We start from the raw sequence: 13,856 nt of genomic DNA, 5'->3' as shown, positions 1-13,856 counted from the left end.
TATTAATTTAATTAATGAATATACTTCAATTTTATTTTTTGTTTTGAAGAGGAATTCTGGATTAACTTAGGTCTGTGGCAGTCCAGTCCAGTCCAGTTTTGTGTTGGGAGAGTCCAGTGGAGTCCAGTCCAGTCCAGTTTTGTGATTTGCAGTCCAGTCCAGTCCAGTCCAGTCCAGTTTTGTGCTTGCAGTCCAGTGGAGTCCAGTGGAGTCCAGTGGAGTCCAGTTTTGTGCTGGGAGTCCAGTGGAGTCCAGATTTGTGGATATTGCCAGTATGTAGTGAAGTCCAGTGGAATCCAGTGGAATCCAGTGGAATCCAGTGGAGTCCATGTGGATTATGTGGGGGATGGTAAAGTACTGCGTGAATGGCGTGAATGAGTGCCAAGGAGGCCATTCAGCACGGATAATCTTTTGAACTCCTGTCAATTGCGCGCGTTCAGAATGATGTACACTTCAACCAACTGGGAAGTTATTCATGAGTGCAAGTCCAACTTTGGTCCAACTAGCCAGTGGGCGGTGATGAAAGCCAAATCGTCCCAATAATATGATGATACACCCGAATATATCACCGATAACTCACTGGTAACGGTAGCCACTCGAACAACTTGAAGAGATGAAATAGTAGTTCAATTCGAGCATGATCTCTATTTAAGAAAGGTTTCTTGTTAAATTATGATTAACGGAAGATGAAAGAAAGCCAGAGGCTCCGACCGCCAGCATTTGATTTCCCCCCTTTCTTCAATTCAAATAGGGTCTCAAGCGCAGGATGAACGACACCAACCGTGAGGTTCCTGTTTCCTACTTCTTTATAGACTTTGTCGATGATCTCCCACGCAGAGACATTTCTCTCGGAAATTTCTCGGGTATTCTGAAAGTATGATTCCCCCTGTTCGGAGCTGCCTCCAGAAGATGGGCCGAGGATCGTGACGACGTGGAGAAGGTTCTCCTTCAAAACATCATTACCGAGCAACTCCGTTAGCACAGGCTTTCCTTGGCCTTTCTGCTGCAGATATAAAATCCCGCCGAATTTATAACCGCTGAACCTGCACCTTATGAGAGTGGACACAATCGAAACAGAATAAGTCTACTCACTCCTTTTTCATCAACTTCGCGGTCTGCACTAGAATATCGAAGTCGCTGGGTGTCAGATTGGTATTGTTGAAGCCCGGTGTTTCGACAAGGGTGAAGGGTGTTGAAGGGGTCGTAGGATGCGAACAACTAGTTATCCGAAGTTCCGTACCGGCATTTAAGCCGCCATTACTTTTCTCGTCTTTCCCCGCCGCACTATTTATGAACTTTTTTTCGACGTTGAGGAGGAGGTGACGAAGCGCGAACCCTTCAACTTACAAGGCTCTTCCCGCATCCCGCTTGACCCATTACGCTGGCATTTTCGGTGTCAGTATATGGCTTGGTGCGAGGGGAATGATGGCGTACAGAATCAAGACCTCAGGTGGATTGATATTGGCAGAGGAGGTCGCCATAAAAGCCTTCGGAATATTGTTGAGAGGGCGAGGTTCAGAACCCACTGAAGATATGTATATGCGTCAAAGAGCTCAGGAAATTCTGAGAAGGCAAGTGGAAGGTTGGGAGTTGAGCGACTCTGCTCGATTTTGAGCCAATCTTTTAGCCTTTCTCAATGCACGGAAGGTGAGGCTGAACACATGTAAGATCACATACCCATTGCCCGATTCAGTCAACTGAAACGAAAGATTGAATTGTCAATCCGACCAGGCTGTCTCGGAGGCACCAGTGCTGGCCACAAAAAGCACACACATACGGTGTGCATGAGGATATGTCAAGATCGTCACACTGAGATAAGGGGGGATGATAATTTTTGACAAACAACAAACAACAACCTCCTTTCCTCCTTCTCCAACGCGCCGTTGAAACGCTTCCAAACGTGCAAACTCAGTTCACCTGCTGCTTCAATATAGAGTTGGAACGGCACTCGGATAGCGCCAACTCATATCGGCTGTAGCTGCAATGACCTTTCTCTGTACAACATCACACGACTTTTTCTAGGACCTGTGGTTTCGGACCAGCCATAGCTCATGCACCGCACCTCTCCCCTGCTTCGGAATTCAACTATCTTAACCTGTAATGTTCAACATTGCTTGAAAAAATTACCCGGGTGTCCGCGATCACCATGCGCGCTTTTTATGTGAGCCGAAAGGTGGCTCTTTGTCCAGCAGGAATACCTCCACCATTTCTCTTGTCTATTCAATGGAATAGTCAAGTTGGGTTGCGTGAGTTACTTTAGCACCTTTTTGTAGCGCTTGAAGTAAAATCTCATCTTTACAGATTGTAATTTTCTACCCACAGGCTAGACGTCATCGCTCCCCCCTCAACTTCCGGACACTGCAAGGACCTATCAAAAATTTCCACGCGTTTCCCAATCCCTTAGTCATAGTATTAGCTCAGCCTTGGAGCTGTATTGCTGGCCATAAGAATTGTACGTCTCGGAGCACGACAATAAAAGCAAAGCCGTACTCAAACACGTCAAACCTGTATATATCCGATTTTGTGGGCAAGAGTCAAAACATCGAGCAATACCCTGTAGCTACGCCAAATCTTTAGCCCATATAAAGATATCCATGCAGGATAACAAAGTTCGCCGACTTCATGCCGGATCCAAGTCATGTAGCGTGGACGACGTGTCCTCTATACTAACCTGGCATAAGCGTTTTTCAGGCTTATTTCGCTCTTCCCTCAATATCCCCTCATCATCAGCGTAGGTGTCTTGGATTAACGGACGTGTAAGACACATTCCGAGCAGTTAGTCACTTCTACAGGCCCCGTATTCGAATAGGAGCGTCGCCAGAAGTAGACTCCAGCGCTCCATGATTACACCGTTCTGCACATTTATTATTATATCGGGATGATACATGTGTACCAAATGTGTACCTGCCACGCAGCTCAAGATACCGCTGTCCCTCTATAGAGGTTGGTCCAGTTTAAAAGATGATACCAATCGCATACCCTCTGATGCACCAGTTTACCTGGGACATGTTGAGGATGAGCCCATAACAATCCTTTAGAGCCAAGGGGTAAAAGGGGACGCGCAGGGAAAGCCGGTGCCAGATCCAGGCTTTTCGAAACGTCTTGGAAGCGTGAATAACCTTCCCACCTTTCAAGCTTTCAGGACCGAATCCAGACTTTTATCGTTCTTTGAAAACGAGTCTCAACCTGGTTTCCTTTGGTTAGACGGACCACCGTGCATTAGACATATTATTTGATATCGCCACCTTTCGCAGGAGACTCGTCACCTTTCAAACGTTGAGCTTTGAGTGAGCAGTGAGGTGTGCACCTATTTATGGCGACCACCTTCACAACTATAGAGTATGAGTAGCCGAACTTCGCGGATCAAATCTGTTCTCTGCTGCTGTCAATTTGCCTCGAATGAGGTCCGACAGTTTCAGATTGAATATCGAAGGACAGGTAGATGCGCAGGAATTGTTGAGAGATGACCCGGAGGTAGCGCTTCGTCAAGGGAACAGAGAATGTGATCGACGCTTCGAGGAGGACTGTTTGGTCGTGTTTGGCAAGAGCCTCGCATTAGAAGCTTCAGAATGGGTTGAGTCTTTCCTGTCGGCACCTCTCCATCGTGTATCGCGCACTGAAAGTCTTGTAGAATACCTATAGGAAAGTTTGAGAAATCTGTCAGACGATAACCATGTTGTCCACTGGCAAACTCACCATGTATGTACCAGGATGAACCTAGCGCCACTCCGAATCTACTCCATGGATTGCATTCGAGCCCTGGTCACAATTGAAGGCGAGCATTGACGTGCACGGCCTCCTCCTGCATGTCGAGACTCCGTTTTTCTTTTCAAGGAAGGCAAAGATTGAGATTGGATGGGGTGACTAGGAAAACCGACAAACCGAAGAAGTGCTTCGGAGCTGTGGCTGTGCAACCTCGAACGGGAATTTGTCTTTTCATTGTATCCTCGAAGCTTCCTTGCGACAAGGGGGGGCGTCGAGGAGTAGATGACACAAGCTCTTTCTTGAGTCATGTATTGGTTTCGCAAAGAAGGGTTGAGGCCTTTGCTGAGTCTTGAAGAATGCCAGTGTTTACCTGACGTGGGGTGTCAGCATTGATGTGCATAGCCTCCTCTTGTATGTCGAGACTCGCGGCATTTTTCTTTTCAAAGGACGCAAAAATTGAGATTGGATGGAGGTGACCACGAGAACCGACAAACCGAACAAGTGCACCGGAACTGTGGCTGTGCAACCTCGAACGGGAATTTGTCTTTTCATCGTATCCTCGAAGCTTCCTTGCGACAAGGGGGGGCGTCGAGGAGGGTAGATGACACAAGCTCTTTCTTGAGTCATGTATTGGTTTCGCAAAGAAGGGTTGAGGCCTTTGCTGAGTCTTGAAGAATGCCAGTGTTTACCTGACGTGGGGTGTCAGCATTGATGTGCATAGCCTCCTCTTGTATGTCGAGACACGGGGGACGGTGTTCCGTTTTTCCTTCAAAGGACGCAAAGATTGAGATTGGATGAGGGTGAGTAGGAGAAACAACAAACCGAAGAAAGTGCACCGGAGCTGTGGCTGTGCAACCTTCAAGGAGAGTTCGTTTTTTCATCGTATCCTCGAAGCTTCTTGCAAAAAGAGAAGGAAATGGGGGGTCGAGGAGGGTAGGTGACGCACGCTCTTTCTCCATTCGTGTACTGACTTCGGAAAGGAGGATTGAAGGCCGTTGCTGAGCCGGTGTTTACCAGGCGTGCGCGTGAGGTGGACGACGACCATTCGACGCTACTTGCGAATGTTGGACACCGAAACATCTCCACATCGCCCTTCCGAAAGGTCGCTCATAGGTTTGATTCGTGAGCTAGCAATTGGTTTGTACGGTGGTTGTCGCATCCCTTCACGCCACTTCCAATAGACTTCCCGACCAAATTCCCCTCTTGGCGTCAGCAACTCTTCTCCGCAAAGCCACTGCCCAAAGATGAGACGGTCGTAACTTTTTCTGCAGAGTGGAGTTCCGGAGATTTGCAACGTCAACCCTGGGCGCGGGTGTCTTGAGGTCGTATGGAACGATGAACGCGGAAGACATTTGCACGATGAAGTATCTGATAAGAAGATGGTCGAGTGACGGTCCGGAGCAGTGAATGTGCCTATAGCAAGTCAGCAACGAGACTCAGTGAATGAGTTACCTGCACATACCTTCAGTGCGAAGAAGGCTTTCTGCACAAATGAAAATTGTTTGTAGCTTTGGACTCCAGCAGCAGCAACGATCAAGCTGAGGCCAGGTATCATTCCAGCGAGAGAGGTAGGCCGGTCTCGTACATCTTTCAAGGATTTGGAGGTTGCGCCGTGCTAGAGGAGTGGTGGGTCGAAGGTGAGTTGAAGGGGTCGTGGGAGAGAATGATGGGAATGGTGTGTAGCTTTGTATTCCAGCAGCAGCAACGATCAAGCTGAGGTCAGCTCGAAGGAGGTATCATTCCAGCGAGGGAGGTAGGGCGGTCTCGTACATCTTTTCGGCTCTTAGGAATGGGGTCGCATTGGACTTCTAAGGGTGGTGGGTTTTAGAAAGGTTCAATCGATCATGGGTAGCCTATAGAGGGTCAGCAACGAGACTTAGTGAATGAGTCGCATACACGTACCTTGAATGCGGAAGGCCCTTTTTACGAAAGGGAATAGTGTGTAGCTTTTAGACTTCCAGCGATCAAAGTGAGGCCAGGTATCGTTCAAGCGAGGGAGGTTACGAGGGAGGGCGGTCTCGTACATCTTTTGGGGACTTGGAGGTTGGAGGAGTGGTGGGTCGAAGATGAGTTCAAGGGGACATGGGGGAGAGAAATGCGCTCCCACTTTCTCCGAGTCAGCCTGATGAATCCATCCTTCCGCTGATTCGTACTCCCTTCCACACCCTCAGCAGCCTGTGATACTTCAGCAGGATGTTTCTCCTCTTCTCTAACACCAATAACCTCCTCCTCCCCTCTCCCAGCTCAGCAGCGGCCAAGCCGAAAGCGAATAAACCGTAGTGATCAACTTGCTCAATCTTGTTGTTCCCCGACCCTGATCCCCCTTCTTCCTGTCCTGCTTTTTCTCGCTGTTTTCTTTTTGATTTTGCTTCCCCAAGTTCGATTCAGGATGGCCTTCCGCATTGCATTAACGCGCCTCCCCTTACGCCAGGCCAAGCCCAAAGTCCACTCCCACCCCGTAATCTCACCCCATTCCCAGCTGGTCCCTAGTGTAGTTTGCCTAGCTGCTGCAGGGAAAGAAAAAGAGGAGGATGTAAGCTGGAAGCTGTGAAAAGGAGGAGGATTGTCCGTGCGGGAAGGAAGGAGGTTTTAAGTCATTCTTCTTTTCGCTGGTTCGTACTTTCTTCCACTTGAAGAAAGACCGTGCAGAGGGATAGGCGCAAGCGGAGGTAAAGCAAAGGTAAAGTATGCGGATGCTTGGAGGGTTTGAGCTTGGGTGAACTTGGTGGTGTAGTGATGTCGTCGTCGTCGATCGGGGGGGGTATTCGAGCCGACTTTCTCGAGCCCTTCTTCGCGTGATCTGAGGCTTCGCGCGAGTGTTAGATCCCGGCGTCGTCCTCTTCGTCATTGCGACGTCCGATCTCGGTTTATGTAAAAAACCCCGCATCTTCACCTTCACTTCCGAGCTCGTCCTCTTCCTCATAGTTCTCTTGCTCTCCGATGGTGTGCATTATTAGGCGACGATGGGCCACCCGTACGACCAGTCAGCTCTAGCCTGATCAGAGCGCGTTCTCCCTGAGATTGAGTTGAAGCATATGGGTGCAACGGCGTACCATGGACCCACAACATATGGTCGATTATCAACATGCGTGTGCTCTGCTCGCGCGGAGGGGTCGAGTGGAGATGGTGAGCATGCCACTTGTGTGGCGGAGGCTTGCATGATAGTGGGCTGTGCGAGAGGTTGAGCCGCTTGAATGGCAGCAGTACTAAGTACCCAATACCGGTGGTCGAGTTGTCAATGGAATCGCGTGCTGCAGGCTGGGGCGATGAATTGTGTTACTCCTAAAAATGTTCTGTGAAGTGGTGTTTTGGTAGGCGGCCATTATGTAGACCCGCAATTGGTTCGAGTAACTCGAAGTGTGGGGGAAGAGACGATGGATAATTTGTGACAACAAACTTCAGCAAAAACCCATGACTATTTTGATCACCTTGGATTCAGTTGCCACCAGACGACAAGGATCAAAAGGGCTCGCAATGACCTTACAATGAGTGCAATCAGTTATCACCGCTTACATCGCTGAGGGATATTTTACAAGGTACATTGTCATAGTACAGTAGCGGCATTGTAATGTCACACAATAATTGCACGCATTGCCAATAGGTGTCAGAAATGTATATATTTTATCAGATTGCCACTTGCAAGCCAATTACAAGTTGATTTGTATGAAGATAGAATGTCGCCACAATCTCAATTGGGATATGCATATGTACAGGAAGATTTATTTATGTAAATATGGTTGCAGCCTGCACGGTACTAAATAGCCTACACTTCTTGTGATCTTCAGCCGCCTGCGCCCATATTTGTGCTGCCAAAGACGGTAACGATATCGTCATCTCCCTCGTCACTCTCGTAGAATCAAAACGTTCCTTGGATAAGGTAGTTGAGTAAGCAATTGTATTAGAGTGAATTAACAACGCACATTGAAAGCGACGGATGCAATCACTGGAGTGGGGGAACTTGAGAACACATTCATGAAGGAGTGGGGCGGGAGGATCACCTCGTTCGGACATTCGGAGCAATCGCACTGAATACCAGTATCTTGTGAGTATCAGTCGATGGTCTAAAATTGCGTTGTCAGTGAAAGCTACGGAAATGGTGTGAATCCACGTACCTCGAAATTGCGTTACCCATCCTATCGCCCATGGACAACTTCCTCCACATCGAAATGGAGGCCCCACGTCACCACCTCCAAATACCCCCATCCCCGGCACTCTCCCGACGTCACCTTGCTTCGTCGTCATCCAAAGGTCACGTCGCACTCTCCAATACTTACCGCCCACCGCATGCTTGGCATGTGCCGTGGGGCGGCCAGGGTCTTCTGGCTGCATTGTGCCACAAATGGGCTTCTGGAATTGACGAATTTGTTGCGCTTGTGGTAAAAAGATTCTGCCATAGTATGCAATGTGTCGATGTCAATGTCATCATGAGTAAGTTTGTGCTGGCCAAGCACATACCCAATCATGAAGACATTGCGCGGGAGGAGGGCAGGGGAGAGCGTGAAGTTGGACGTTGAGGGAAAAGTTCACAGGTTCAAAAATTTCCGAATTCGGACGTTCAACACGAGAGGAAAGGCGGAGGGCTGACGAGATGTCGAGGAGGCGGCGCAATCCTGAGAGGAAGCTGAGCCCACAGAGACAGTAGCTCCGTTGAGCGCCGCCGTACAGTGAGACGTTACGAGGCTGGGCGGTTGAGGGTTGAGCGAGGTGGAATGGGAAAAGGCGGCGCCACCGTGTTGGTTGGATCCGATCCTTCCCGTGATTCTGACATGTTGAAAAAACGCTTAAGTCCCGTAAAGTAGCAAGGAATGGTAAGGAGCGGGTGACATAGTTGCAACATCTACAAGCCATTTCGGCTATGGTGAACAGATTGTAAACGCGTTGTAACACATGTTACATATTGTAACGTCTCCCTCGGATTTCACCGACTTACAATGTCTACCAGTTCCCAGGGTTTTTGCTGATGGCCAACAACAACCTCTTTTCCTCCTTCTCCGACGCGCCGTTGAAACGCTCACAAACACGCAAACTTAGTCAATCTGCTGCTTCAACGTAGATTTAGAACGACACTCGAATAGCGCTGCTTTATATTGGCCGTAGCTGCAATGACCTTTTCTCTCTGCAAAACATCGCGCGAATTTTTCTAGGACCTGTGGTTCAAAATCGAAGAATCTGGGGGTGATCCTGTCTTTGGAAAGTTTCTGTTTGGCTCCGATCTGAGGACGTCAAGTTTGATTAAATAATTTGTGATACTTGATGCGCCCCAGGATGCAATCGGATTTACCAAACGATCCAACTCGAAAGCGGCAGAACGAAGATGCTCCATCACGACGTCTGGGTCCATTATTTCCAGTCCCGCCGGACCCTAAGCAGCGCAACCGTTATAAGCATCGAGATACAGACCGACCAAGAATTGCAAGTGTGCAGGCGGGATGCAACAAAGAATTCCCAGCACACAACTCAAAAACGGTAGCCGCGGAGCGAGGGCGCTCCTCCAGAAAAGAACCCTTAGCTGAGTTAGTCCTCCCGTTTTAAAAACCCTGAGCAGATTTATTTAGTACCTACAAGATACACTATACCGTTCCCAAGCGAAGTCACACGGGATGCGTCTGAGAAATCAAAAGGCGGTAGAGGGAGGGCGCTCCGCCAAGGAACAGACATTTTGCTGAGTCCCTTATTCCGAGTGCTGCCGCTGCCGTCAGCAGGTTTCCTCATCGTATACAAGCTTTTGCAGCCTACCGTCTCCATTCCCAAGCCACCTCGAAATGCGAAGGCGGCCCCACGTGGGGAAGGGAACACATGATTTGACCGAGAAGCCACGCTTCAAGTCATCCCTGGTATGTTGCGTTAAGCCTACACAACTTCCATATCATTCGCTACAGATTGATGCTAAGTATCCAGTAGGTTGACTACGTCTGACTCGGACCGAAAAGCAACGATTCAGATCAGAAGGTGCAGAACAAGTAAGCTTAACAACCTGCCTACTCCATTCACCCTTCCTAAAACGTCTCCCCTTGTCATTTACAGAATTCCTTGATCGTAGGGAGAAAGGTCACCTATCTGTGCTGAGGTATCTCCTTGACAGATCGTTATCTCCAGCGTCCACTATGCCCTATTTTACCAGTCACTCGTGAGGTGAGGTCTCATTTTCAGCGCTCTAATGGATTTACTGTGGCCTACTCTCCTGACTAGTTTTCAGGATCGTTATCGTCATGAGACTTTGCAAGAAACAACGTGTGTACAATCAGCCTATTGGGTACAAGACTCAGACATGCAACACCGTGCCTCAACGCTTAGAGCCCTGGGGCTCGTAACCAGGTCAGCGTGCGGTCCGACATTCTGAAATAACATGCCTACGTCTTGCCACCAACTTCCCGCCCATTGCAATGATAGACCCCTTGCTGGGTTCGCAAATTCAATCGACTCAGGGGCGATACGATGACGTGGCATACCTACCTGAGCGAGCCAGGCTATCAATGACCTCGCAAATGAATGGGACCCAAGACCCAAGAGAGAGAGAAAGTCACAAATTCTCCTTGAGTTCCAGTCGAGTGACTGGCTTTCATGATCACGGCACGTAAATATCCCTGCCGTACTTGGAGTCGATATCGATGACATTTCAATTGCAGCTCTCCTCCTTTATGCGGTACGAGACATTCTGCAAGCCGATTGCTTCTTACACGCTCAATAGCTAGAATGAATGGGGGCAGAAGTTGTTCAATACAAGAATGCAATCGGACACATATGGGGGTAATCTGAGACTCTTCAATTAAAGCTTCCGGCACACACAATTCGTGCAGTCGATAGGTCGATTATTCCCGGGTGGTGGGACTAAACTGACGCATGTGCCTCTATCAACACCTTGTCCTGGCTGACATAGGTAGAGCCTGTCACAAGCCCAACTGTCGCACCGCTGTCCGTTGTAAGACCTATACCCGCAGGAGAAGTTCTGACCAGGACCACGCAGCTTCTGTGGATCTGACATGTCTTCGTTAGCCTACAGGCAACCAATGTGATTTGAAGATGAATAGTACCCTCGTTGCCACTGCTCGAGCGAGAGTCCCCGGAAAGGAGACCTTCGCTTGACAAAAAAACACTTTCCCCTGAGAGTAAGGGTTAGTAGTGCACTTTAGCTAGGCCTGGCGCAACCACAAACCACCAAAAGTGCCTTGATTACCACTGGAGCCTAATTTTTGAGAAGAAGAAGAGCTTTCCGTGCTATCGGCATCGACTGTGGGACCGGAATGAGACTCATGAAGAGTGACCATGAAAACCGAATGCTGAGGAGCACGCCGGTATGTCGTCACAAGTTTCGTGGTACTAAAGTTTTTGTCGACTGTAAGATAACCGTTTAAATATAATCAATGGCACAGCGAGAGCCAAGACAAACTAGACGCACAGAGGGGTAGGCCAAGCGAAGCAGGCGATACAATCGGGCCAGATAATCCCAATGCCAAAGCAATAGCGATTGCTGAGCCCAGGATTGTTTTGATTAAAAATGGGATTCTTGGCTTTGCACCACGAGCGAGGGCAAAATCAGCCATGGTGTGGGACATGTAGGAGAGTAATGTTTGACGGCCGTCTGTGGACAAAACTCACTTTTTTTTTCTACCTACATACTTTTCATGAAATAAAGCTGGCAATTGTCAAAGATTGTCAAAGATAGCCAAAGATTGTTGAAGATTGTCAAAGATTGTTCCATTACAGAAACAAGTGAAGGAAGAAAGCCAAATTTTGCGAACAATCTTCAACAATCTTGTGGAATCTTCAACAATCTTTCAATTACAGTTAGGCTTTGGTTCTATTTACAACCTGAGATCTTTGGCAATCTTGCATTTTGTAGGTCTGTACGTTTGGTACACGAACAAAATTGAGACTGAATAATCTTGGAAAATCCCCCATAATCTTCCAGATTCTCAGCTTTCCCTCAATCCCACAATTGAGGGATCTTCAACAATCTTCAACAATTGTTAGGAACCAAGGAATTGACCCTATCTACAAACTTCAACAAACTTCAACAAACTTCAACAATTGTTGTGACCGCTGCCGCTGGTAAGCATCATGAGAGAGATGATGTCATGTTTCCCTCCTTTGAGGACCAAAATCCGGTCCATTCGGACACCGAATGGACCGGATTTTGGTCCTCGAAGGTGGGAAAATACTATATCACCATTGTTTCGAAGTGAGTTTTCATCTGTTTCGCCTGTTGTTGGGCTTAAAAAAATCATCCAGTATGAGGGAATCACCACCTTCATTTGCGAAAGACCGTGTTTTGTTGTTTTGGCTGTATGTCAAAGTTTTATGCCCAAGGAAGCATTTCATTTAGCGGTGAGTTTTCATCCCTTTCACCTGTTCTTGGGCTTAAAAGAAACGCTCAGTACGAAAGAATCTCCATCTCCATTTGCGAAAGACCGTGTTTTGTCCTTCTGGCTGTATGTCAGACTTTTATGCCCAGGGGGAGAATTTCACTTAGCAGTGAGTTTTCATCCGTTTCACCTGTTCTTGGGCTTAAAAAAAACGCACAGTACGAGCAAATCTCCATCTCCATTTGCGAAAGACCGTGTTTTGTCCTTCTGGCTGTATGTCAGACTTTTATGCCCAGGGGGAGAATTTCACTTAGCAGTGAGTTTTCATCCGTTTCACCTGTTCTTGGGCTTAAAAAAAACGCACAGTACGAACAAATCTCCATCTCCATTTGCGAAAGACCGTGTTTTGTCGTTCTGGCTGTATGCTAATTTTCTATGCCCAGGGGGAGAATTTCACTTAGCAGTGAGTTTTCATTCGTTTCACCTGTTCTTGGGCTTAAAAGAAACGCTCAGTACGAGCAAATCTCCATCTCCATTTGCGAAAGACCGTGTTTTGTCGTTCTGGCTGTATGCTAATTTTCTATGTCCAGGGGGAGAATTTCACTTAGCAGTGAGTTTTCATTCGTTTCACCTGTTCTTGGGCTTAAAAGAAACGCCCAGTACGAACGAATCACCATCTCTATTTTCGAAAGACCGTGTTTTGTTGTTCTGGCTGTATGTCAAATTTTTATGCCCAGGGGGAGCATTTCACTTAGCAGTGTGTTTTTATCCATTTCATCTGTTCTTGGGCTTAAAAGAAATGCCCAGTATGCACCATCTCCATTTGCAAAAGACTGTGTCTTGTCATTCTGGCTGTATGCTCTATTATCAGCATTTCATGATTGTCTCAGTGTTTTTTCCCCCCTAATGCCAAAAGCAGTTGCGAATGTTGATGCTGGCCTGTGGCCATTCATGATCAATACTTGGCACAGACATTTTATGAGACCATTCCCCTTTCTCTCTACAACATGTATCAGCTGTTCATCTCCTGCTTTTTTGACAAGTCACCTTGCCCTTCCTCCACCATTCGTGGTTTGCTCTCCCCAATTTCCCCAATTTCATTGCTCAAACATCTGGGACATTGGGGTTGACCTTCAAATCATTCCCAAGGTATCCTGTAATGGAGAATATTGACTGCACTTTTGAAGGCAGGTTCTGCATATCCAGCACTTTCTGCTTCTGTGGCTTGACCATGAAAATTGTTAACAAGCTGTAGTGTTTGAAGGTTAGGTCAGCTAACTGGAAAATAACCGAGACCAGACCGGACCTAACTGCAAAAAGACCGGACCACGGTTAGTGGTTAGTCAATTCTGAAAATGAAATAACCAGTTATTTTACAGTTAACTAACTGTTAAAAAACCGGTTATAACCAGTTACAACCAACCCTATTATACCCCTTCAAAACACATCTAAAAGCATGAGAAACACTAAAAGTCTGACAGAGTTATGGTCAAATCTTTAAAATATTGGCGAAAAGAGTAGACTTTCAAGAATATTATCATAAAATCATCAATTCTTCACCAAATTTAGCGTTCTTGGGCTTGTTTTAAAGCTACAATGCATGGTAATAATGTTTACTGCAGGAAATATGAGAAATATATGCTGTTTTAATCGATTTTCTATTCTTTCGGTCCTAACTGGTTAGTAACTGCAACTAACCAGTTATGGTCAGTTATCTTTGGTCCAGTTAGGTTATTTTGGGTCTGGGAACGAACCCTAACTGGTCTTGGTCTCGGTTAGAGCCCCTGGGCACCCAATAACCTAACCTAACCAGACTTTTAAACACTAACAAGCTGGGAGAATTGCAGA

The 13,856-nt window shown here is 47.3% G+C and overlaps 4 protein-coding genes across 4 annotated transcripts; 1 reads left to right on the top strand and 3 right to left on the bottom strand.

Annotated features, from left to right (window-relative positions):
* Window positions 1-4,868: 4,868 nt before the first annotated feature.
* Window positions 4,869-5,057, bottom strand: LACBIDRAFT_302468 (uncharacterized protein; the record flags this gene model as incomplete). Its single annotated transcript, XM_001883407.1, has 1 exon — window positions 4,869-5,057. The coding sequence occupies one exon, from the start codon at window positions 5,055-5,057 to the stop codon at window positions 4,869-4,871; it is 189 nt and encodes a 62-aa protein (XP_001883442.1).
* Window positions 5,058-7,428: 2,371 nt separating this feature from the next.
* Window positions 7,429-9,046, bottom strand: LACBIDRAFT_329334 (uncharacterized protein; the record flags this gene model as incomplete). Its single annotated transcript, XM_001883406.1, has 7 exons — window positions 7,429-7,511; window positions 7,626-7,766; window positions 7,818-7,838; window positions 7,980-8,028; window positions 8,161-8,542; window positions 8,636-8,640; window positions 8,987-9,046. The coding sequence occupies 7 exons, from the start codon at window positions 9,044-9,046 to the stop codon at window positions 7,429-7,431; spliced, it is 741 nt and encodes a 246-aa protein (XP_001883441.1).
* A 1,487-nt stretch (window positions 9,047-10,533) lies between these two features.
* LACBIDRAFT_329333 (uncharacterized protein) lies at window positions 10,534-11,246 on the bottom strand (the record flags this gene model as incomplete). Its single annotated transcript, XM_001883405.1, has 3 exons — window positions 10,534-10,805; window positions 10,859-11,038; window positions 11,102-11,246. The coding sequence occupies 3 exons, from the start codon at window positions 11,244-11,246 to the stop codon at window positions 10,534-10,536; spliced, it is 597 nt and encodes a 198-aa protein (XP_001883440.1).
* A 581-nt stretch (window positions 11,247-11,827) lies between these two features.
* LACBIDRAFT_302465 (uncharacterized protein) lies at window positions 11,828-12,322 on the top strand (the record flags this gene model as incomplete). The annotated part of the gene is made up of 4 exons (XM_001883515.1): window positions 11,828-11,884; window positions 11,935-12,030; window positions 12,081-12,177; window positions 12,228-12,322. The coding sequence occupies 4 exons, from the start codon at window positions 11,828-11,830 to the stop codon at window positions 12,320-12,322; spliced, it is 345 nt and encodes a 114-aa protein (XP_001883550.1).
* Between the last annotated feature and the right edge of the window lie 1,534 nt (window positions 12,323-13,856).

Source organism: Laccaria bicolor, genomic scaffold, assembly GCF_000143565.1.
Source record: "Laccaria bicolor S238N-H82 LACBIscaffold_21 genomic scaffold, whole genome shotgun sequence".
Taxonomy (NCBI): domain Eukaryota; kingdom Fungi; phylum Basidiomycota; class Agaricomycetes; order Agaricales; family Hydnangiaceae; genus Laccaria; species Laccaria bicolor.
Note: the sequence above shows the minus strand (reverse complement) of the source record. Positions and strands in the feature narration are given on the sequence as shown.